The sequence below is a fragment of the Solanum lycopersicum genome, chromosome 2 (genome assembly GCF_036512215.1).
Source record: "Solanum lycopersicum chromosome 2, SLM_r2.1".
Lineage (NCBI taxonomy): Eukaryota > Viridiplantae > Streptophyta > Magnoliopsida > Solanales > Solanaceae > Solanum > Solanum lycopersicum.
Window position 1 is genome coordinate 56,851,138 of NC_090801.1, and position 24,627 is coordinate 56,875,764.

At 33.3% G+C, this 24,627-nt stretch overlaps 4 protein-coding genes across 4 annotated transcripts in view; 2 read left to right on the forward strand and 2 right to left on the reverse strand.

Annotated features, from left to right (window-relative positions):
• LOC101265990 (DNA-binding protein) overlaps nucleotides 1–573 on the reverse strand; it is a 7,475-nt gene extending 6,902 nt beyond the window's left edge. Inside the window, exon 1 of the mRNA NM_001329123.1 lies at nucleotides 410–573. Within this exon, the coding sequence (NP_001316052.1) occupies nucleotides 410–412 (3 nt within the window). The 5' untranslated portion in view covers nucleotides 413–573. The remainder of the gene's footprint in view (nucleotides 1–409) is intronic.
• A 5,755-nt stretch (nucleotides 574–6,328) lies between these two features.
• Nucleotides 6,329–9,937, forward strand: LOC101264173 (probable methyltransferase At1g29790). The gene is made up of 2 exons (XM_004232965.5): nucleotides 6,329–7,783; nucleotides 9,587–9,937. The coding sequence occupies exon 1, from the start codon at nucleotides 6,649–6,651 to the stop codon at nucleotides 7,768–7,770; it is 1,122 nt and encodes a 373-aa protein (XP_004233013.1). The 5' UTR covers nucleotides 6,329–6,648; the 3' UTR covers nucleotides 7,771–7,783; nucleotides 9,587–9,937.
• A 978-nt stretch (nucleotides 9,938–10,915) lies between these two features.
• LOC101262981 (coatomer subunit zeta-2) lies at nucleotides 10,916–15,380 on the forward strand. Its single transcript, XM_010318605.4, has 7 exons — nucleotides 10,916–11,058; nucleotides 12,089–12,248; nucleotides 12,759–12,906; nucleotides 13,002–13,079; nucleotides 14,739–14,823; nucleotides 14,956–15,047; nucleotides 15,205–15,380. Exons 1-6 carry the CDS (start codon nucleotides 11,056–11,058, stop codon nucleotides 15,013–15,015), a joined length of 534 nt encoding a protein of 177 aa, XP_010316907.1. The 5' UTR covers nucleotides 10,916–11,055; the 3' UTR covers nucleotides 15,016–15,047; nucleotides 15,205–15,380.
• Nucleotides 15,381–15,876: 496 nt separating this feature from the next.
• On the reverse strand, nucleotides 15,877–24,312 carry LOC101252351 (cell wall protein AWA1). Its single transcript, XM_004232923.5, has 10 exons — nucleotides 23,849–24,312; nucleotides 22,945–22,988; nucleotides 22,358–22,457; nucleotides 22,134–22,245; nucleotides 20,931–21,544; nucleotides 19,582–19,864; nucleotides 18,625–18,895; nucleotides 18,051–18,212; nucleotides 16,706–17,161; nucleotides 15,877–16,438 (listed from the first exon to the last, which is right to left on the reverse strand). Exons 1-10 carry the CDS (start codon nucleotides 24,018–24,020, stop codon nucleotides 16,151–16,153), a joined length of 2,502 nt encoding a protein of 833 aa, XP_004232971.1. The 5' UTR covers nucleotides 24,021–24,312; the 3' UTR covers nucleotides 15,877–16,150.
• Between the last annotated feature and the right edge of the window lie 315 nt (nucleotides 24,313–24,627).

Below are 24,627 nucleotides of genomic sequence, written 5' to 3' on the forward strand. Positions count from 1 at the left end.
CACCCACAATTTTCAAAGTGTGAGCAACATATATAGGGCCAAAACCCAAAACAAAAACAAAGAAAAATGCAATTCCAAGCTACACAAAGGCACTGCTCCCACCACAGATGCACTGCCAGTCTCCCTTATTCCCTTTGTCCCAAAAAAAGTTCTCGGCCAAAAAAGTTATCAATTAAAGGAGAAAGTTACCAACTTTCAGATGTATACCCAAAAAAATCATAGCTCAATATAGTAGAAATAACAGAATTTGACATAAACCTAGTAAGGAAAAACAAAGAACAGTAACCATTTTTGGAATTGCAACAACCCTAAACCAAAAAAAAAAATTCAAAATTACAGGCTAAAAGTTACATTCATCCAAAATTGAATTCAGAAAACGTATCAACATAAGCAGGATATATGAGATTACCATCTTCTGGGAAGTAACGAATTTGAGCACTGAGTTGCAGAAAAACGATAAATATTGGAAAAGAAGAAGACAGAAAAGGTACACAGAGCGTTTAAAATACGCAGTTCTTTTATTCTCTCTCGGCACTTGTTATGTGCGTATCGGGTTCGTTTGTACCTTCTTTCATCAAATTCTCAAATATATCGTCAAATTTAAAAAAGAAACATAATATGTCATTAGTTGAAAGTTTGTTTCATTTATGTTATTATTGTTAAAAAAAAAATTTATTCATGTCATTATTTTTAATGTAATTTTACAAAACCATTTTTGACACGTAGCCAATTACAATTCAGTCACGTCATCAATTTTTTAATTAAAAAAATCATAATTCTAAAAAAAAATTGGATTAACTTTTTTTTAATTTTTAATTAAATAAATTGATGATGTGACAGAATTATAATTAGTCACGTGATCAATTTTTTAAATAAAAAAATTAAAATTCTGAATAAAAATTGATTTTTTTATTTTTATTTTTCTAGTAAAAAAATTAATGACGTGGCCGAACTATAGTTGGTCACGTATCAAAAATGGTTTTGCAAAATCACCGTTAAAATATAATGACATGAATGGAGCTTTTCTTTAACGGTGATAACATAAATGAGCCAAATTTTTAACTAATAGCATAATTGAGCCTTTTCTGAAAGTTCAATGGCATATTTAAATTTTTTCCCTTATTACTATTATTATCTTGATAGAAGTGGTACGTATTGTTTTGGTATATTATTTATGCAACTAAAATTTGATTGTGTTAAAAAATTATTTTGGTATGATAGAGTTTTTTTATGTATTTATTTGAGATTTAATATGTCAAAGTTAATTTATCAATATGCATAATCGAAAAATTAAAATTACTGATAAATTTAATTGATTCTTGAATTAAAATGTGATTGAACGATATAAGTTGTAGTTTATAGTTGGAACTCAAATTGAACTTGGTTAATTGAATATTAAATATAAAATAATTTCCGAGAGAACTTAAAAAAATTGGTTTCAATTTGTATTTTATTTTTAAAAAAAAAAATTACTGAAATATATTTATTTTTTATGTGAATGTTCGTCCTTGCTGCTCTTCATCATTGTGTTCACCTCCTCTACAATCTCAAATTTTTAATGTTACATGTCTGAACACCTTAATGTCATATTTATACACTATTTTTGTATATCTCTATATAACACTTTAAATACAGATATAAAAACTCATATTAAATATGTTTCTTTTGATCAATCGTTAAAATTACTATATTATTCTTAATCTTTATTAATAAAATGTTTTCAAAAATATCATTTTATGAATAACATTATGTTTTTTTATAAATATTGAAATTATAATATTATCTCCACCCTCTATACATAAAATAAGCTTATTGAAAGCGTTTTATGAGTAAATTTATGTTTCTTCATATAAATATTGAAATCACAATATTACCACTACTTTGTATAGAAAACGAGATTAAGGATAGCGTTTTATAAGTAAAATTACGTTTCTTCATATTAATATTGAAATTACAATATTCCCCAACTCTCTATGCATAAAAGGCATTTAGTAATAGTGTTTTATGAGTAAAATTATGTTTCTTCTTATAAATATCGAAATTACAATGTTACCCATACCCTCTATACATAAATGTGTTTAGTGAATGCAATTCATGAGTAAATTATGTTTCTTCTTATAAATATTGAAATTACTATATTACCCCTACTCTTTATGCATACAACGCGTTCAGTGATAGCGTTTTATTAGTAAAATTATATTTCTTATTATAAATGATTGAAATTACTATATTACCCCAACTCTTTAAACAAAAAATGTATTCAATGATAGCGTTTTATGAGTAAAATTATGTTTCTTATTACAAGTTGTTGGAATTACTATATTACACCAACTTTTTATACATAAAACGTGTCAATTAATGTAATTTATGAGTATTATTTTTTTCATATAAATTATTGAAATTACTATATCACCCTACTCGTTATGCATAAAACGCGTTCAGCGAAGGCGTTTTATGAGTAAAATTATTATTATTCTTATAAATATTGGAATTATTATATTAACCTTAATCTTTATGTGTAAAACGCGTTCAACGATTTCGTTCTGTCAGTAAAATTATATTTCTTCTTATAAATGGTTAAAATACTATATTACCCTTCATCTTTATGCATAAAATGTGTTCACTAATAGAGTTTGATGAGTAAAATTATGTTATTCTTCATATAAATTTTGAAATTACTACATTACCCCTACTTTTAATACATAAAATACGTTCACTAATATCAAATTATGAGTAAAATTATGTTTCTTCTTATAAATTATTGAAATTACTATATTACCCCTATTATGTATCCATAAAACGTGTTCAGTGTTAGCATTTTATGAGTAAAATTATGTTTCTTCATATAAATTTTGAAATTATTACATCACCCCTACTCTCAACACATAAAACACGTTTAGTAATATCAATTTATTAGTAAAATTATGTTTTTTCTTATAAATTGTTGACATTACTATATTACCCCTATTATGTATCCATAAAACACGTTTAGTGAATGCAAATTATGCACAAAATTATGTTTCTTCATATAAATTTTAAAATTACTATATTACCCCTACTCTTAATACATAAAACGCGTTCAGTAATATCAATTTATGAGTAAATTATTTTTCTTTTTATAAATTATTGAAATTATTATATTACCCCTATTATGTATGCATAAATTTCGTTTAGTTAATACCATTTACGAGTAAAATTATGTTTCTTCTTATAAATATTGAAATTATTCTATTATCCTTAATCTTTATGCGTAAAACGCGTTCAATGATATCGTTCTATTAGTAAAATTATGTTTCGTCTTATAAATGGTTGAAATTATTATATCACCCCTACTCTTTATGCGTAAAATGTGTACCTTGATAGCGAATTATAAGTAAAAATTATGTTTCTTCTTATCAATTCTTGAAATTACTATGTTACCCCTACTCTTTATGCATAAAACTCGTTCAGTGATAGCCTTTTTATGAGTAAAATTATGTTTCTTCTTATATATTGTTGAAATTACTAGATTACCTATTCATGCATAAAACACATTCAATGAATCCGATTTATGAGTAAAATTATATTTTTTCTTATAATGATTGAAATTACTATATTACCCCTACGATTTATGCATAAGACGCTTTCAGTGATAATGTTTTATGAGTAAAATTATGTTTCTTCTCATAAATTATTGAAATTACTAAATTACCCCTACTCTTTATGCATAAAAGACATTCAGTGAATGCGATTTACGAGTAAAATAATATTTCTTCTAACAATTCTTGAAATTACAATATTACCCCTACTCTTTATGCGTAAAACGTGTTCCATGCATTTTATCAGTAAAATTATGTTTCTTTCTATAAATGGTTGAAATTACTATATTATCCTTAATCTTTATGACTAAAACGCGTTCAGAGATAACGTTTTATGCGTAAAATTATTGTTTTTCATATAAATTGTTGAAATTACTATATCACCCCTACTCTTTATGCAAAAAAACTCGTTCAGTGAATGCATTTTATGAGTAAAATTATTATTCTTCTTATAAATATTGAAATTATTATATAACCGTTAATCTCTATGTGTAAAACGCGTTCAACGATTTCGTTCTGTCAGTAAAATTACATTTCTTCTATAAAATGGTTGAAATTACTATATTACCATTAATTTTTATGAATTAAACTTGTTCAGTGATAGTGTTTTATGAGTAAAATATGTTTCTTCATATAAATTTTGAAATTATTACATCACCCCTACTCTCAACATATAAAACGCGTTCAGTAATATCAATTTATTAGTAAAATTATATTTTTTCTTATAAATTACTGAAATTACTATATTACCCCTATTATGTATCCATAAAACGCGTTTAGTGAATGCAGTTTATGAGTAAAATTATGTTTCTTCATATAAATTTTAAAATTACTATATTGCCCCTACTCTTAATACATAAAACGCGTTCAATAATATCAATTTTTGAGTAAATTATGTTTCTTCCTATAAATGGTTGAAATTACTATATTACCCTTAGTCTTTATGCATAATACGCGTTTAGTGATAGCATTTTATGATTAAAATTATGTTTATTCTTATAAATGATTGAAATTACCATATTACTCTACTCTTTGTGCATTAAATGTGTTCAGCGACAACGTTTTATGAGTAAAATTATGTTTCTTCTTACAAATTATTGAAATTATTATATTACCCCTACTCTTTATGCATAAAACGCGTTCAGTGAATGTGTTTTATCAGTAAAATTATGTTTCCTATAAATGGTTGAAATTACTATATTACTCTTAATCTTTATGAATAAAACGTATTCAGAGATAGCGTTTTATGAGTAAGATTATTATTCTTTTTATAAATATTGAAATTACAATATTACTCCCACTCTCTATCAGCGTTTTAAGAGTTTATGTTTCTACATATTAATATTGAAATTACAATATTCCCCCAATTCTCTATGCATAAAACGCATTTAGTGATATTGTTTTATGAGTAAAATTATGTTTCTTCTTATTAATATTGAAATTACAATGTTACCCCTACTCTCTATACATAAACGCGTTTAGTGATAGTGTTTTATGAGTAAAATTATGTTTCTTCTTATAAATATTGAAATTACAATGATACCCCTACCCTCTATACATAAACGTGTTTAGTGAATGTAATTTATGAGTAAATTATGTTTCTTCTTATAAATATTAAAATTACTATATTACCCCTACTCTTTATGCATACAACACGTTTAGTGATAGCTTTTTATGAGTAAAATTATATTTCTTATTATAAATGGTTGAAATTTCTATATTACTCAACTCTTTAAATACAAAACGTGTCAATGATATCGTTTTATGAGTAAAATATGTTTCTTATTACAAATTGTTGGAATTACTATATTACCCCAACTTTTTATACAAAAAACATGTTCAGTAATGGCGATTTATGAGTAAAATTTTGTTTCCTTATAAATGATTGAAATTACTATATTACCTCTATTTTTTTTTGAGTGAAATTATGTTCTCTTATAAATTGTTGAAATTATTATATTACCCCTACACTTTATGCATAAAATACATTAAGAAATGTGATTTATGAGTAAAATTATGTTTCTTCTTATAAATTGTTGAAATTAATATATTACCCATACTCTCAATACGTAAAACGTGTTCGATGATGCGTTTTCTGATTAAAATTATATTTTTTTCTTATAAATTGTTGAAATTACCATATTACGCCTACTCTGTATGCAGAAAACGCGTTCAGTAATAACATTTTATGAGTAAAATTTTGTTTTTTCTTATAAATTATCGAAATTACTATATTACCTCTACTATTTATACATAAATCGTGTTAAGTGAATACGAAGTACACTTTGAAGACTTGAATAACTAGGGGGAAAAGGGTTCTTTCTCTCTTTATTGTTTTACATTTTTTGATTGATTTCATTTTATAACACATATGTGTTATTCATGCTTACTGAAAGTCTAGTTAATTTTTTATAGAACGTGATTTGTCTTTTTCTTTAAGTTACTAAATTCATTTAATTTCACTTATCTTTGTAATCAAACTGAAAATATTAACAAACATTCAATCTTTTAATTATTTAGTGATTATGATTCATGAATAATTGATTTAAAAACCAAATTATGCTCAATAAAATATTCCCATATTCTAAAAATGAAAACAGCAAGCAATAATGTTGACTAGAAATAAAAAAAAATCCCATGTTCACGTGCCTCCAAAACTCCACTTGATCATTTTATAATAACACAAACACATCTAAGATTTCATCAAAACACATCAAGTTAAATATTACTCACTTATTAGTTTTTTATTTATCACGTTTCACTTCAATTTTCTACAAAATAAACATAACAAGTAAAAATAAATCGAAAAACAAAACATTTATATATTTTTTTTTTACTAAGAAAAGAAAAATCACCCTGAAATTTAGACATAAAAAAGATGTCTTTTTTTGATAGATCTAAATACAAATCTTTAAATTTAATGCAAACTCTCTCAACTCTCTCTCAGTCGGTAGTAATAGTAGATTTAGTAGTAGAAGTAACATAAAGCACAAAACTTTATGCTTTTCTTGAGCTTTTACACTCTCTAAAGTGTATCAGCAATCAAGAAAATTTTGCAGGAGCCACAAAAATGGGATTCACAATGGGTCTAAATTTGCTTCTTTTGGTAGCTATGGTGGCTACCAACATTCTTTCTTTGTATCATCTCTCTTCCAACATCCAATCCAAGCCCCCTGTTGCTCCACCTGTTCCTGACCACCTTCTGCATCAGCTTCAGACTATACGCGCCACTATTAACCACCTCACGCGCCTCCAGCCTCCAGCTCCACCATCTGGTAAAGCTAAGAAATCTACAGTAACGATCCCTTCTGATCTCCTTCTTTACACTCATTTATCACCTATTGCTTCTTCTTGTAAAGACAATCCTGATTTGCTTCATCAGTATATGAGCTACACACCCTTTAGTCTTTGCCCCTCAGATTCTTCAGTAGCTGAGTCTCTTATTCTTAGAGGGTGTCACCCTCTACCTAGGAGGCGCTGTTTTTCAAGAACCCCTTCTAGTATCCCCGCTTCTTTGCCTAAAACCCCTTTTTCTACTATCCCTGAAAAGGCCTTGTTGTGGAATAATTACACTTGTAAGAGCTTTTCTTGTTTGTCTCAGTCTAATCCCAACTTGGGATTTGATATGAAAGTTGAGCAATCAAGATTCTTGGATTTTAAGTCAGATCTAGATCTCCCAATTCCACAGTTTCTTCAGCTAACTAAGACCTCAAAGAGTGTTATTAGGCTGGCACTCGATATTGGGGGTGGTACAGGAACTTTTGCTGCACAAATGAAGCTGCATAATGTGACTGTTGTGACAACAACAATGAATCTTGGTGCCCCTTATAGTGAGACTGTGGCACTTAGGGGATTGGTGCCTTTACATGTACCTTTGCAGCAGAGGCTGCCAGTGTTTGATGGGGTGCTGGATCTTGTAAGATGTGGTCATGCTGTGAATAGGTGGATTCCAGTGACCATGATGGAGTTCTTGCTTTTTGATGTTGATAGAGTGTTGAGGGCTGGTGGATACCTCTGGTTGGACCATTTCTTTAGTAAAAGAGCAGATCTTGAGAAGGTTTTTCAACCCTTGATCTGGAAATTGAACTACAAGAAGGTGAAGTGGACAGTGGCTAATAAGAATGATGCTAGTGGTGTGAAGAATGGGGAAGTTTATTTGACAGCTCTTCTTCAGAAGCCGCTTTCGAGATGAACATCTAGTCCAGGTAACCTCATAGACTCTCTGAAAATGAGATCATATATTGTTTTAGTGGATGGATTATAAACATTGCTAGTAGTGATAGATCTAAAGTAGTTTAGTACTCCTATTACTTTTGGCTTGGCACTGAACTAATGAAAGCACCAATAGACATAATCAAAATCTCCTCGCGTGACTTTGAGAAGCCAAATTATGTCCAAGTAATGCTTGTTCAAAGTTTTATGTCTTTATTATCTACTGCAAATGTAACACTGTAGTAAATATGCACCTTCACTGGTGCACATTTCATATTTGCTAAAAGAAATTAATGGTTTTTGCTTCACTCTCGGCTCACCCTTTTGTTTTTAATAACAATTGTAGCTTGGGATTGAAAGAGCAGATTTCAAATTTTCCATGTTGTGTAGAGATTTAGTGTCCGTTTGGATTAATTTGTGGCTTTTGGCTTATAAGTCATAAGCCAAAAGCCAATCCAAACAGGCCCTTAGTTGATCCAAAGTAAATAATGCTGTATTCTTCATACCTTCTGAGGCTGCCATGTCCCATAGGTATCCAGCTTTAAAGTTGTTTTAAGATGAGCCTGCTACAGATTTGTTTCTCGATACACTATATTATCCATTAAGTGGAGATCCTTCGTAGTAAAAGCCTTTTTTCAGTAAGAACTGTTACCTCTCTGGTGCATTTCTGATGCATTTAGCCTTAGACGGGGAAACTGGCTACTTGAAGTGGAATAATTCAGGTTTGTGGTATGTTTCCTTCTTGTCAGAGTTCTACACTGTCCAAAGTCCTGCGGTGATATCTTTCAATGTACACTCATGTCATTCCAAGAATCTATCTACTTTCCTCTTGCACTATGCTGTCAAGATAATCCACCTAAATGTGACTCTCAATAAGGATCCCTGTCCTGTCCCTTAACTCCAGCATAAACTTATATCATTTGTTGATCCAATTGCGCTTTTGGTATATAATTTGTAAGGTCCTTTATTCTTTATTCTAGTTTATTGAACTATGCATATAGTGCCAGAACATAAAAATGATCTGCAAAAATGACAACTTCCCTTGACAATGTAATTTTATGTCAACAAGAACCCATGTGGCTTAAACACCATTTTCTGATGTACTGAGGGTTCAAAGTCTATTTTCATCTACAAAATATTTCTAGTGGCGATAAGATTCATCAATTAGCTCCAAAATCTACCCATTACCTCTTTATACATATATTGGTAATTTGTATGCATGTTAGTAGTAACCAATAGGTTTCAGATTCAACTGGATGGTCTTCATTCTCCAAAAACTATTCTTAGATGAAGAGTTTTTGATCTCAGAAGGCTGATAAATGGGTCATGTGCAAAGCACTTGACTTTTTTCATCCAAAAATTAAATCCATGTAGAGATGGATTCCATTTAATTAAACACAGTACCTTCCTGCAATTGGTGTCCTATGAATTATCCAACTCAAAGTGATCATTAAGACCCTTAATGAAGGCCATTCTGAATGATTGTTGACAAATTCCCCATGTATAACTGTCACGTGGTGTTGCGTTTCCCGTCTAGCTTGTATGTCAACTGCATGTGATGCACTTTGTTCGCAAACCTGATTGATAACAGCACAGCCAATATAATTCACATTGATTTGACTGTTATAACACAAATCATTATTTCTAATATTTTGATCGGAAATGATTTGGCGCTCTAAACTGATTTGCTCATTAGATTGATTGAATCCTTCTGAAAGCTGCTCAAGTAGATTATCTTTCTCCATCTTTTTCGAGGTTGTTTTAAAATTTCAGCTTTTGCTGTTGTTATTTTGCAGATACCACTGCTAGATTTGAATGATCATTTGATGCCAAATGCTGCTATGTTGTGTCAAGATATTCTCTTCTTCTCGAGGTAGAGAAATGCGATTAGTCTGCATTTGGAGCGAGAATGATCCAAACAATAGAAAGCTGTGTGCACCACAGAAATACAGTTTGCAGCAAACAACAGTAGCTGCTCTAATAGATAGCTATTTCCTTTCATTCATTTGTCAGTTTTGGTGTAATCTTTACTGATTTCGAAACTAAACAATAGTAGAGATAACAGAACTGCAAGTTTAAAAGTGATTATTATAAATGTAAAGATATTGCAGGAAAGTGAAAAAGAACTTGCTGAGTTCTTTGCTTCATTCTTTGCTTTTCTGCTTTAATATCCATTTCTTAACTTTGTTTTCTGGACTGTGAGTCTGTGACAAGTTATGAAAAGCTGCACTAAGAAAAATTAGAATAACTTTCTTAATGATCTAGAAGTCTGCTTGGAGCCAACCTTTATGATCAACTATATTCTTCGAAATTCAAAATTAATATCTTTGCATCGACCCTTCTTTAATTAAATATCAGGCTTAGTTCGCGTCTCATGCATTACTCAAACCTGTGATTCAAATCACAAGTCTAGGAGTTAAGCCCTTGAGGCAATCGTTATAAAATCAAATATGATGGTTTGCAAAGCCAAGAGAGAAATGACCCAAAATGTTATGTGTAAAACTAGTATAATTCATGGAGTATGGAAGTATTTTTTAGATTTTCCCTATGAATTTATTATTTGAGCTTTGATTTTCTGCCCCAAGTTAATTATTCACTATAAAGAAATTGGAATTAGCTATAAATTTCATCTATAATTCGTTGTTAAATGGATTGTTATTAATCTTATTTTATAAAACAAAAAAGGTTAGCTACATTAGTAACTTGCCTTGTGACTCTTTGAGCCGAGGAGTTTTTTAAAATAGTCTCTCTATCTTCGTGAGGTAATGATAAGGTCTATAAATATTTTATTTTTTTCCAAATATTTCATCAAGTATATTGTTGTTGAAGCTACGACCCAAATGAAAAGGCATAATTTTAAGTTATAGTCAACTTCAAAAAGGATAAACAACACCAACAACCTACCTAGTCCCACAAGTGAAGTGAAGTTTGAAGAGGATAAATCACACAAATTTAAAAATTATCTTATAGAAATAACATTCCAAACTCAATTACAATACAATACAATATAATATGATATATTAACACAATTTAATACAATTCAATTCATTATAAAACATACTCAAAATTATACAATCAGAGTTGTAACGCTTAGCAAAACAGGAACTCAACAAGTATAAAAAGTTATATATAAATATATAAAAAAAATAAAACCGTGCTTTACGGACCCAGCAAATAGGCTCTTCTCCTCCCTTCTCTACGGCGTGCAATTCTGGTGTGTCCGTAGGTCGTGCGATCCGCCATTTTCAACCTCAATTCACCAACAATGGTTAGCTCTCACTCTTTCTCTTTACACTTTTGAGTAATTCTCTTCTTTTTTTTCAACTAAACTTTTTTGCCCAAAACAAGCTCTTTGTTTTTTTATCACTGATCTTGTGTTGTATGGTTGAATTTATCACTGGTAGAAAAAATTATGCATTTTTGGGGTTTTAGTTTTAGTCGAATTGGAATAGTTGGACTAGTGTTTTTTCGTGATCTCTTTGATTGTCGACGTTTTTCTAGAGTTTTGTTTACTTGGAGGTATAATTGGAAGGGTATATGAATCAGATCTAGCATCTGTAAGTATTCAACAATGGGAAGAAAAAAACTTAAGAATTAAACAAAAGGAAGAGGAAACTTTTTTATGTGGGCAAGTAAGATTATTTGCAGTATATACAGCACCAGTTAGTTTTTTTTTTCCTTTAGGAACGCCCTAATTGGGAGAATACCAATGTTTAAGTTGGCCAGCAACCCACACATTTAAGGCTAATTTGGGTTTATTCTTGGTTTCATGTTTTGAAATGAGATGTTGTATTTACCTTGTTAGAATCGGAATTTTTGCTCAAGAATAAGGAAATGTGGTACTTTATAACTAGGGCGGAGATATTTTATAAAATAGTGAGGATTTTCTATCGAGAGAATAAAGGGAAAGGGTAGCTGAGCGAACTTCTGGTTTAAGGTTTAGTTGCTGGTGACATCTATAGCTGTGTGGGCCATTGAAAGGGAAGGCAATATCTTTTGTGTTGTCGCTGTGCTTGATTTGGAGTATGATTTATGTTGCACGTGTGCTTTAACAGAAAACTAAAAGGAGAATATGTAATGGTGGCTGTATCTTGGAATGTTGAGACTATGGATGAACTTGAACTATTGATAGATAGAACCATAAGCAATTCATGGATGACTGTCTCAAATGTGTCAATATATGCTTTTAACCCATTTCTCTGTAAAACGGGAAAAGAAATTTATCCCTTTTTAAAAATCATATATGGATGGATGTGTAGACATATCCTGCTATAATATCTTTCAAATCCTTTTCGCAGGAGATCTGCCCTTCAATTAAGAACATTCTGCTTCTAGATTCCGAAGGAAAGCGTGTTGCTGTAAACTACTACTCAGATGATTGGCCAACAAATGCTGCAAAGGAAGCTTTTGAGAAGGCCGTGTTTGCCAAGACTCAAAAGACAAATGCTAGGGCAGAAGGTATGATATCTCTTTTACTGTTGATTTATTTATTTATATTTAGTCATGCTCTTTCCCAATATCTCCCTCTCAACATGCAAAGGAAGCAAAGCTCATTCGGATAGTTAGTGATGTTCCATTCTGCACTAGAGTTGTTTGTGATGCCATCTTATGTAGTATACCTTGCCAGTCTCTGCAAACATTGAGTTCTATTAAACTCTGGTGGTATGTATTAAATCAAGAGCCAAAAACAAAGTTTTGCTAATTTACCAAATAGATCAGTGATGAGTAGGCTGATAATAATAATCTTAGAAGACTTGGCTTTGTGTTGTTTGCTTGCATATCCTCTTCTTGAAGTTGGTTGTTGGTGTGAGATCACTTGTTACATCAGAGTTGTCTTTATGCCAGTGACTAAATTGGACCGTTGTGCTACTACCCCCCTCCCCACCCCCTCTTGGCTGATGAAACTAAATTTTGTGATTGGAAAGGCAACCTTCATCTGTCTGAACTCTCTTCTCACTTCTTCTGCAGCGGAGATTACAATGTTTGATAATTATATTGTTGTCTACAAGTTTGCTCAAGATCTTCATTTCTTTGTTACTGGGAGTGACAATGAAAATGAAATAATCCTTGCCAGTGTTCTCCAAGGATTCTTTGATGCTGTTGGTATTCTTCTTAGGTTGTTTACAAAAGCAGTCTTTTCCTTTTCAATATGCATCCGTTGATATTTTCGTCTTCATGCACTCATCTTGCTGCAAATGCCTTTTGTTTTAGGGGCAATGTAGAAAAGAAGGAGGCACTTGAAAATTTGGACCTTATTCTTTTGTGTCTGGATGAAATTGTTGATGGCGGGTAAGAGAATTGTACCATGATCATTTTATTTGTTTCAAATTCTGAACTATAAAATCTTCGTTTAATGTTGCTTATCTTACTGTTTTGCTGCAACTTTTACTCGATCTTTGTACAAATATAGCATGTCAGGAACCTTTATTCTTTTCTTTTATAGTTATAGAGAATTAGAGCTTCAAAAGCTTATCTAACTTTCTGAACCATAGTAAAATTAATATTTGGATTTAATATGCCACAAATAGGGGGAAAATAAAAGGCAATTGTGTAGTTAATAAGACATTTTGTCTTTGCTGGAGACTTATTAAGACAAGACTTCTGATTAACAGAATCATAGGATACTTCTTACACAAAATTCCCCCCCACCTACCACCACCCCAAAAAAGAACAAATAGAGGAAAAACGAGAACATCAATTATCAAGCCTATAGCAGTGACCTCTTCCCTATGGACATTTTTCTTTCACAAGCTATAAAGCTCTCCTCAGCTTAGCTATTAATCTTATGAGTAATATATAGTGATAGTACATCACACTCCTTATTTTGGACAGTCACTGTATTAGCTATCCTTTTTCTATGTTAGTGACTTCATTCTTATGAAAAGTTGCCTCGTGGGATTGGGTTGAGTGACTTTTTCCTTTGACGGTATATGTTCATTCATCTTAGTCAAGTAGTTTTGCTCTCCTGTTACTTTAGACTCTGGGTGTATTTGATATGCCGAACAATGTTTTACATAGAAAATATTTTTTATCGAAAAATAAGCCTTTTACTTAATTACTTTGGTGTTTGGTAAGTAAACAAAATATTTTTTTTGTCTCGAGAGCATTTACATGCAGTTTTGGAAAATACTATGAATATGCAGCATAGGAAAACACTATGGGGTGTAGAAGGATAGTAGGTAGCCGTTTGTTGTAGTACATTCATGAGGGAGAAGCATGGAGCTAATCTCCTCTTCTCGTCTTCTCTTTATTTAGTAGTGTTACCTTGTATTCGTGTAGTTTCTTATTCTTCATCTTTGTTTATCTTGTTATTTTCCTTTCTATCCTTCTTTGATTGCACTTTTTTGAGCAGAGGGCCTTAGAAACTACTCTTTCCCACTAAAGTAGGGGTAAGCTCTAGGTACATCCTACCTCCCCTCCACCCCCCCAAACCCCACTTGTGGAATTACACTGGTCTCTGCTGTTGTATTATGTGGTGTTGTATTATGTGGTGGACTGCTAAGGGAGTGGGTGGGGGTGGAAACCATGGCTTCGGGAGGAGACAATGAGCTTGGAATGTCAAGTATGACACTTGTTCTCTTCTTCCACTAGGGAAGTCATTTTACTGATTTTGAAGGAACTTGTGTTCTTAGAGAAAATGTTCTCCAAAATCATTTTGACCAACCAAACATGGGAAAATTGGAAAACATTCTCTGTACTAAACACACCCTCAATGTCCACTTCTTCGTCCATCCTAATTCCCCACTTCCACTGTAGAGTTCATACGTTTTTTGACATGCCGTGTTTAGTAATTAGTACATATTAGAGTGTTTGACCTTGAGAATTGATGTGGAAAAAAGAGAATGGAAAAGAAAGCGGACTTCCAATCTTGCTCTCAATTTCAGTTATGGGGAACTAAGTGTTTACAATCTTTTGAATATCCTCCATGTCACTTTCTTGGCTCTGTAGAATCGTTCTTGAAACGGATGCTAATGTTATTGCTGGGAAAGTGGCAAGCAACAGCGTTGATTCTGGGGCACCTTTGTCGGAGCAGGTAAATATTGCTCTCTTTCTCAGTTTCTTGATGCTTTGGTCCTTCAAACGGATGGAATAGTTGCTTCATTAATTACCATCCCCGTCCACTTAACTCATTTTTTCACTACACATCCTTTGTGGTTTTCTACAGACTATAAGTCAAGCATTGGCAACTGCACGAGAACACTTGGCAAGATCTCTTCTCAAATGATTTGTTGGGTCTACAAAAGAAAGGGAAAACAGGTCTTGCAAGTACTGATTTTCTTTCCTTCTGAATGAACTAATTGATGAGCATCAGTTTACATGTGTTTTGGCAAAAAACAAAAAAAAAATAGTTTCTGCTTACACCTTCCCTATTGTTTCTACATGTTTGGATTTTGTTGGATACACTACGATGTAGAACATGCAATACAAACTCGATTCTACTGTGGACAGTGGGGAAGAACTCATTTGCAATGTGGATATTGGCCTTGCATAGTATCTTAGATGCTTTTCGTTATTTTATTTTCTTGTGCCCCTTACTATAATAGTAACAACAATTATGTGCTCTCAATGCAGTTAATTATTTTTTGTTCATCTCTTACGTTATCTGCAAATTTATGTTTGGTAGTCAATCTTGAAATCCCTTTAAGATCAAATCCAAATAACTTTCAACAAATTGACACGCCTATATCCTCTAGCTCTGATGCCCCTAGTTGATCTCTCAATTCTTTATAAACGACCTACAAACCCAAAAAAGAAATGAATCCACGATAATTCATCCCCGCGTTTATGTTATAAACAAAAACATGAATTATTTGACCCTTATCTCCTATAGAAAGGACTAGTATGCAAACAAAACCATATTTACATGAATTATTTGACCCTTATCTCCTATAGAAAGGACTAGCATGCAAACAAAACCATATTTTCAGGACCGAAGTATGTTGTGAAACAAAAGGGAAATCTTGGTACATCCCATCCTATAGTGCCAGGATTATTAAGCTTACTAGAAGGTAGGAGGAGATCAGCATACCCAGTAAATTAAACTACCAAATCCAAATAATGTGAAACTAAGATGTATGGCAATGCATTTCCAGTGGAGACAGAACACTTCTCACTATTAATAAAGAAACCATGGGGTTAACTGTGTAACAAAGAGTTGATGAAACAGAAGACAAGTCCACTAGCACGACGTTAGCTCACATCCTACGTTACATTTGACTGATGACAAACATGTAAAGTACAACCTTGAGGCACAGGTAAGCATCCAATTGATTGTGCATTCTAGTTGCTTCCAAAGCAACACCCTATAGCCACTTTCACACTCATTACAAGACTCCAAAAAAGAAGGAGGCAGTAAGAGATTAGTAGCCGCCACTTTGCCATAGCTGTTGAAACTGCTTTGGCTGGCCTTGAGATCCACCACCCAATGACCCATCCCTCGGATTTTGTTGTTGATGTTCTAATGAGATCCCCGCCTGAGAATGGTAGAAATTTGGGTACCCCAAGGATCCATGATTTTGCAGCGGCTGTTGAGCTTGCCTAAATCCACTACTTTGCTGGTTTTGACCTTGAAAACCATAATATGTGTTAGCAGGAACAGCTGACATTGTCCTTGAACCGGGTCCATGCCACATAGCTGAGTTCTCGCTCTGAAAGGAAGGAATAATGAGCATATACATGAGCTGCCTTCAATTCAAGGAAAGGAAGGATGGATTGATGAGCAAAAGCTCAAACAATAGAATACAGCTAGCACAAGAAATTAACCAGAAAAAAGCAGTGCTATAGAAACTATTTGTCCAATTTAGAAATATATCAACCTATTATATTAGAGTAGTAAGGTAGAATCAACAGCAATTTTGCAGTATACTATTGACTTCAAAGAATTGAACAGCTGTTAAAGCAAATGAAATGGGTACCTGCTGAAGAGACATTAAATGATTGGTATCCTTGTACTGAGAGCTCAACACATCATCGTAACTCAAGTTAGTACCAGAGGGAGCAGCAGGGGGATTCATTGGGAAGTTACCAGGGATACTTGCTGTATTTCCAAAACCACCATACGCAGAAGCAACACTGGCTGGCTGAGGTAAGCTGCTGACTGACACACTGTTCTTATATTGAGGAAGCACCGCCGCCAGTGACTGATGATAATTACTGTTACCAGCAAATGGTTGCTGGAATGCAGATGGCATATATGTATAACTCTGAGGCAAAAAGGGATAACCTATCATGTTAGCAAATGGTCCCAGAGGTGGTTGGTTATATGGATGCACAGCAAGATGTTGCGGCACAGTAGGTCCAGTGGTGACACTAGTTCCAGAAAGTGGCTGCTGTGTAGGCTGTGCTGATGGAAAACCAGCACCCTTCAAAGACTGCAAGTCAAGAAAAAATCAATCATGTACACAAAAACTCTAGAAAGAAAGAAGATGATAGAAAATCTGTCCCATCTTACAGCACTTCTCCATGATAAAGGAAAACTATAATAGATTTATACATCAGCTTTTATATCATTCGTCAACTGATTTTCGACCTACACTCCTCTTAGGAATTAATCTTATGTAGGTCTTATAGCAACCGAATTTAGCAGTTTTTATTGTGAATCTTTAAATTTCAGGTTATTAACAACCGAGTGCCCATTCTTTTCTTTTGCAACAACCCAAAAGGAATCTTACATGCAAAAACCAGAAGGTACTGACATTTATTTAACATAGAAAACCAAAAAATAATATAAGGAATTTACACACACAACTTCAGCCTCCTTTTTCTAAATTTAAAGGGTGGTTTTCCTTTCCTCCTCTTAACAAGCAAGAGCCTCCAAAATGTAACACAGAAATACATCAAGTGCGCCTTGAATTACTGTGGAAATCCATGACGAGTAACTATTCTCTCTGTATACATCTTTCCACTATAGAGATTTTACACAATAAAAAAAGTTGCTGCCCTCAAAACATTTGGATAGACATCAAGAGAGAATATTCAAATTTTTAGTTTTCAATAGCAGAAGCTTTCTTCCCCAATGTTGAAAGATACCAAACGTGTAAGATGCAACTACATCCATTATGTAAAACTTTTCATCATGCACAAATAAACAACTAGAATCATTAAAATTACTTCAAAAAGAATACAAAAAGGAACATGTTTTGCTTATTATATTACATGAAAATACTGACAACCAGCAGGTCATGAGCAATACACCAAGTGCACATGAGGAAATTGACAATCACAATGAAGAAATAATTAGCTTCATCAGGATAGCACTACCTCAGGCATGGAAATTGTTGAACCACCAATTGAAGAAACAGAGCTGCCATATTTCATAGCCATTGCTTGTGTTGCAGAAAAAGGTAAGTATGAAAGATCAGTTTCACGACCAGCATGAGCATTAGCAGCCAACAAGGTGCTAGGCAATGAATTTGTGAAAGCCTGCTCAAAACAATAGCAGTGAGCACCTCAATGTAGAAAATTCTGGTCTTAGGATCTCTAACAAATGAATGGTAACTTATATTAGATGAGGCTATCTATGTAAATAAATTTCTTTATGCAATGCATGCTATTTTAATGCATCAAACCAAACAATGCATAAAAATAATCTATGTATAATTAATGCAAGCATAACTAATTCATGCATTGCTGATATAACTTACAAGCATCACTAATGCACTGGATTTAACATTATTCTTATGCACTCTACCAAACAACCCCTTGGAGAAGTAGAATTCACTCCAATATACTCTGTACAATTACCTTCAGACTTGAGCTATGCAAATGCACACACGCAAACATCCAATGAAGAGCAGGGAAACTATTTGCATCCTTCACAAGGAAAGAAACTTACCATTACATTAGAGAAAGGAGTGAGATTTTGCATCTGGGAACTTGTCTGTGGCTGACTAAATGCTGCAGTTAATTGTTGTGCACTTTCATATGTGTAGCCAGCAGCAGAAGAGGGATACGAATATTGATTTCCTTGTTCATTTGTTTCTGATTTCAAAGGTTCTGGTTGTGAAGCAGGTGAATCGTAATTTACAGAACTTGCATTAGTTCTATGGTATAAGTTACTCTCAGATGCATGTCTGAGAGACTCATCACCATAGTATTCTGAAGCTCTGCAATATAAAGATGCACTAACAATTAAGAGGAATACTTGCAAGGTTGAACACCCTCAATAAGATGACTAATGTTTTTTTTTGAAACTGAATATAAGATGACTAACGTTATCCTGTAAGATATTTTTTACTTAAAACATGGAATGTTAGGATAAAAGTTTAAAAATGTACTGTTTAGTGAGCTTCAGAGAAGTCCTAACTTAGTCTTAAATCACTTTTTGGTAGGAAAGGGCAGAGAATAGCTTCACGCCTGTCTTATATGATAAATTATTTGACTGGAATGAAATGAATCTGAATACAGTGGTGGCACAGAGGATTCATACAGATACCAACTGTTTAGGATGTTAGAATAGTAAAGATTAATTTAATTGACTAATATGATGAACATTTAGAACAAACCTGCTACAAACATACTAAATGCAAGGATATTTGTAGTTATTTAGTAAAAAAAGTAGAGGCAAAACAAATTACCCCCAAATCTAGGTAGGGAAAATGCCAGTAGAGTTTTGGCATGTTAACATAACATAATTTCTGCATTATATTGCCCACATATCTCGGGTAGGGGAAACGCCAGTAGAGTTTGGCATGTTAATGTTAACATAGTTTCTACACTATATGTTGATATAATTAGATAAAAAAAATATCAATGAGTTGAAGAAAATCCACAGGTTAGAAGGAGGCCTTACCTGGATCCCAAGTGCCCAACTGATGAACCATCCACTTCCTTAGGTGCATCTTCCAAAGTACTAGTCACTGGAGCAGATGCCAAAGGCCCAGAAAAGGAGCCACCAATACCAGAGCCAAAGCTACCAAAGCTCAGGTGTGAGCAGTCTGCAGTTTGAACTTGAAGATGGTCTGGTATTACAACAGAAGGACCATCTCCCTCAGGTGGCACCCCTCCATCATCTTGTACATTTAACTGTTGCAAGTTTGCAGAAACTGATGAAACAGAGTTGTTAACATCCTCAGCTGCAAGACAATGAAATAGGATTATTACACAAAAATAAACATTCCAAAAGTTTATAAGTAACGGAACTCCATATGTTAACAATTTGATTATGCAGTAAAACTACAGTGCTTTTCCACTAAATAATGACATGAAAAGCAGGTTGATTTATCTCCTAACTAGCACATCTCAATTCCCATGAACATCACCACCACCCCCAAAAACAGAGTAGTCTCTACGTGGCCTGATATTTGTTAGGGTTTTCTTCTCTTTCAAATATGGGAGCCATGTGCAAGAACATCAAGCTTCAACTTCACATGGTAGATTTGAAAATTCATGAGAAGAACCTCTTAATCTGCAATAACCTCATGTTGACACAACCTACGAGTATGAGCAGAAAGTCAGCACTCAAGGCTTCCCTCTTTATACATCTATCAGATGCCCCAGTAAATCAACCAAGTAATGTATTAAGCCACAGTTAACAAAACATTGATAATACCAAAATAAACAAATTGCAGAAAAAATGATTGTTTAAATTCCTATTAAAAAAATCTAAGACAAACAAAAAGCTGTGAGGAGTGTTTTCTATGCTACATTATCATCAAAGTGACAAGATAAAACAAAATGAAAAGCAGTAAAATCACATTGAAGCTCCAAATACAGTAAGAAAGAGCTTTGGATGCAGTTAAGATGATATTCCCTGTTGCCCTCCACTGCTGCTATATGTCCCACTCCGCATATTGAACACCCATGTATTCAAGAGCCATAACTAAATGTCCAGCTTATTTAAGCTAAACTGGTGGTATGATATAAAACCTTCGGTTCTAAAACTGCATTCCTAAAAAGCTAAGTGCCAGTATAGTTGCTCTATGAAACATGTAATGATTACTTATTGTAGAATGGGGATAGAGAGAATCTTTAGTTTACTGGAACTAAAGACTTGCCAATGCCTGGAACTCGTGGAAAAAAACAAAAATTAACAGTGCCATGTCAAAAAAAAACATTACACAAGCTACTTGACAACAAATACTACATATTCTCACCAATGAAATGCATATCATTACCAAATAAAAACTGTAATATACTAACCTTGTTGATGGTCAAAGGTATGATTCTGGTTCTGATATCCGTAGAGGTCATTCTCATAAATAGATGCACCTCCAGCATTATCCTCCTGCAACCTTCTGCTTGAAGGACTACCAAGATTTTCAATCGTGCAGTTATCTGTCCCCTGAACTTCATCAATCTCATTTTGATGATTAATTCTGTCATATGACATGTTAGTTGGATCAGGATGCAGCTCCGAATCAGCAGGAGGCTCTGAGATAGATGTCTGACTAGCAACTGATGGCGGCTCAATTAGAGGCCATTCCTCATCAGTTGAAAGATGTTGTGGCTCTCGGTGTACCTCAGAAATTTTGGTAGTATGATCATCAGACCACTGAGTATTTTGATGTGATGCACCAGAAGGGAGCCCCTGAATATGGTTTTGCTCGGCATTGACATTGTGGTGAGATACACTAGGTGCACTTGGCACTTTGCTCTGTGGCCTACCCATCTTCACAATATCAGCCATGGAAACTTGACCGGGCACCCCACCCCAAGTAGGTTGATATCCAGAAGAAGTCTCATGCTGTGAGACTGATGAAACACCATCAACTGCTGCAGGTGCTGACTTTTTACTTTCATTTGCAGCAATATCACTGTTACACATATCACAGCATTGAGAACACTGTTATGCATCTCCCAAAAGCCCCTCAAAGATGAACTCACTATGGCTATTAATGTCAAACTCAGAGTTTTTCTTACTACCTAGGCGGCTAAACAAGCCCCAGTCTTTTATTGTCAAACCCCAACCCCCTTATTAGTAGCCGTAAGACCTTGTTCCTTTCTACTTGACATTCTTTATTTTCCACGGTTTTTACCCCACAGAGTGGTAGCTTGCTCACTTAGCGCTTGCGCTAAGGATCAAACAGTCAAACTAGGATTTGGAAAAAAAAAACCTTTCCCTTATTGTGCTTTGTCACATGCATTTTGAGAATAGCTCACATTGCGTGATTATTGAAGTGCATGAAAAGTCTTAGCTTAATCCAATACAGGGATTACTGATTGTAATTACTAAGTTAATTATATTACTGCCAAAGACACTTCAATAAAAAGAAACATACTGTGGTACTACAGAATACTCTACGGAAAAAAGAAAGACAAACATCTACAGGCAACTGATGTGCAACTGATGTATTTTTGAGAGAACCTAAACTATTTATGAAGTTGAAACTTGAAACAACTAACCTGATTGTTGTGGCCCTCCTGCTTATTCCGGAAACTCCTAGAGTAGAAGTCAGGTTACTCGTCTTTGATCCATTATCTTTTCTGTATCCAGGAATAAGCTTGGTAGACTCGGCTGGAAAGGGTATATAGAAACAAGACGATACCCTCATGAGATGACACGATGAACTATGCAAAACTTAAGACATGATTATGTTTGAAAAGAGTGTACATTATCATGTACATACCTGACCCACCGCGCCCAACATATCGTTCTGCACCTCCCCTGCTACCACGGCCTGAGTTGCTAATTGCACCACGTGGCCTAGATTCAGTCGTATCCTTACTCTGAACCAAAGATAATTATGAGTGAAGAATGAAAAAATGAACAAGCCATTTAAGAAAGTAACATAGTAACACCTTGTAATATTCTGCTAGATCATGCATTAACCAATAAGACGTAAAACATATCAAGAGGAAACACCATATTATTTGAAAAGAATAAGGCACCATAATTTATCAGTATAAACAGAAAGAGAAATTGGAATATCAAAATAATGGGGTGCCTACTAAAAAGAACCTCTACTGAACAAATTTCCAAACAGAGAATCTTTCACTTTATACTTTTGTTTTCACCGTAGAAATATTCAGAATTTCATCAGAAGTTAATCATCGAGCCAAGGTAATAAGAGATCTGAGTAGACTAATTTTCCGTAATCTCGTATCATATAGTAAATTACAACAGAAACAGGCAGTATTAAGAACGAGAAAGTTAAAATCAGATCGCCATAACCAATTTGTCTCTAAAATCCCGCTTTAAGTAAAAATTACGAACCTCTTTTCTCTTTTCACGTTTGCTCTTCACCTCATGAAAAGTATCTAGCCAATCAATAAACTATAATTAGAAGGTGATCAAAATTAATCACAAACTAAGGTCACCATCCAATGGAATGGCAGACCATTCTATCAAGAACTAAAAATACTATAACCTTCAAGTACAAGTACAACATAGAAGAGCACAGAGGAAGGCAAACATGACTGCAGTAGCTAACGTTCTAAAAGTGAAAAGCACAAAATATAAGTTCTTGAGGCTTTAAGAGAGAAACGAAAAGCAAACTCATGCTTCTTCAAAGTAAAGCGTGCATTTCTGGAAAACGGATAACTAACATGGAATTCAGTACTTGTACCACCGAAATCCCAACAACATTAATTCAAAAGTCCAAGAAAAGGCTACCAAATAAGACAACTCGCACACAAAGGAAGAAATGGAAGTCCCATTAACATGTAGATGAAAATCAGTGGCCAGAGATAGTAAAAGAAGAGTAATTGTAAACCTAAGAAATCTAATACAAGAACTAACACAAAGTGCATTAAAAAGAGAATCCTAGTAATCTGATTAACAAAATCCCTAAAGACCCTAGTTTTGTCTTCTCTTCATTTTCTAAAGTCACAATCAATGAAATATCTGCATGCTCAATCCATTAAGATACCTTACAATAAATCTTGAACTAACTATATAGCATAAAAATCAAATCTTTTCTCATTCTTCTCCTTACAAAAAACAGCTTCTAACACCCAATATCAAGAAAAGAAGTATTATTACAGATTTTCTTTTGTTTCTTGTTTCTATCTATAAAAACAGTACCTTTATTCAATTTTTTCCCAAAACATAAAAAACCCTAAAACCCGAAACCCACCAAAAAAAAAAGGAAATTAAAGATTTAGGGTTTATGGTAGACCTTGAGTAAGAAGCCTATTGACAGCTTCATTGGGGTCCATATTACATTCTTTGAGCATAGCATAGATCTCAGGTTCAGGACAGTTAACTATCTCCTTTAAGCTTTGTACCATCTTTCTTGACCCTGCGGGTATCGATTGTACCCCAACTCCACCATTGTTTCTGCTACTCATCTTTGAAGAAGACAACTCTTTTTCTCTAAAAAAAAAGAGAGGAAAAAAACAAGAAAGACCCACAAAATATTTTCTTGTTTCAGATCTGTTATAGTTTAGGGTTTTTTGGGTCTCCTCAACTCTGTATATTTATCTCAGTTTTATTATGAAAAATAACGCACAGAATGAAGGGGTTTTTGCTTTTGCTGCTGCTGCTTCTCTTCTTCTTCCTCTCTGTGGGTTTGGGCTTCTCTTCTAATATAAATGTTTCTTTTTTTACTTTTCATGTTTTTTCGAAAATCTCCGTTAAATTATTTTTAAAAGACTTTTGACTCGAATAAAAAATAAATTTTAAAAAAAATATAGTAATAAAAAAAATAATTTGCAAAAAGAAAAAAAGGAAGAATAGTATCAATAATAAATAATATACCTAAAATATTAAATAAGAACAATATTCTATTGATGGACTTATAATAAGTGGAATCATGTCCTTTTTTTTGTGGTACATTTTATTTTACTACGTGCATGATTTATTTTTATTTTTTGTCAACATGCATATATATATATAACTAGGTCAAATGATACACAATTGCACATATGAATATGATGTACAAATAAGTTTGGAGTT

Coding starts and splice junctions, on each gene's coding strand:
- LOC101252351 (XM_004232923.5), bottom strand. CDS start 24,020: ATGAGTAGCAGAAACAATGGTGGAGTTGGGGTACAATCGATACCCGCA. Junction 22,989..23,848: donor CAATAGGCTTCTTACTCAAG/GTCTACCATAAA, acceptor TTGATTGGCTAG/ATACTTTTCATGAGGTGAAG. Junction 22,458..22,944: donor AACGTGAAAAGAGAAAAGAG/GTTCGTAATTTT, acceptor TCTTTGGTTCAG/AGTAAGGATACGACTGAATC.
- LOC101264173 (XM_004232965.5), top strand. CDS start 6,649: ATGGGATTCACAATGGGTCTAAATTTGCTTCTTTTGGTAGCTATGGTG.
- LOC101262981 (XM_010318605.4), top strand. Junction 13,080..14,738: donor GATGAAATTGTTGATGGCGG/GTAAGAGAATTG, acceptor TTGGCTCTGTAG/AATCGTTCTTGAAACGGATG. Junction 14,824..14,955: donor GGGCACCTTTGTCGGAGCAG/GTAAATATTGCT, acceptor GGTTTTCTACAG/ACTATAAGTCAAGCATTGGC.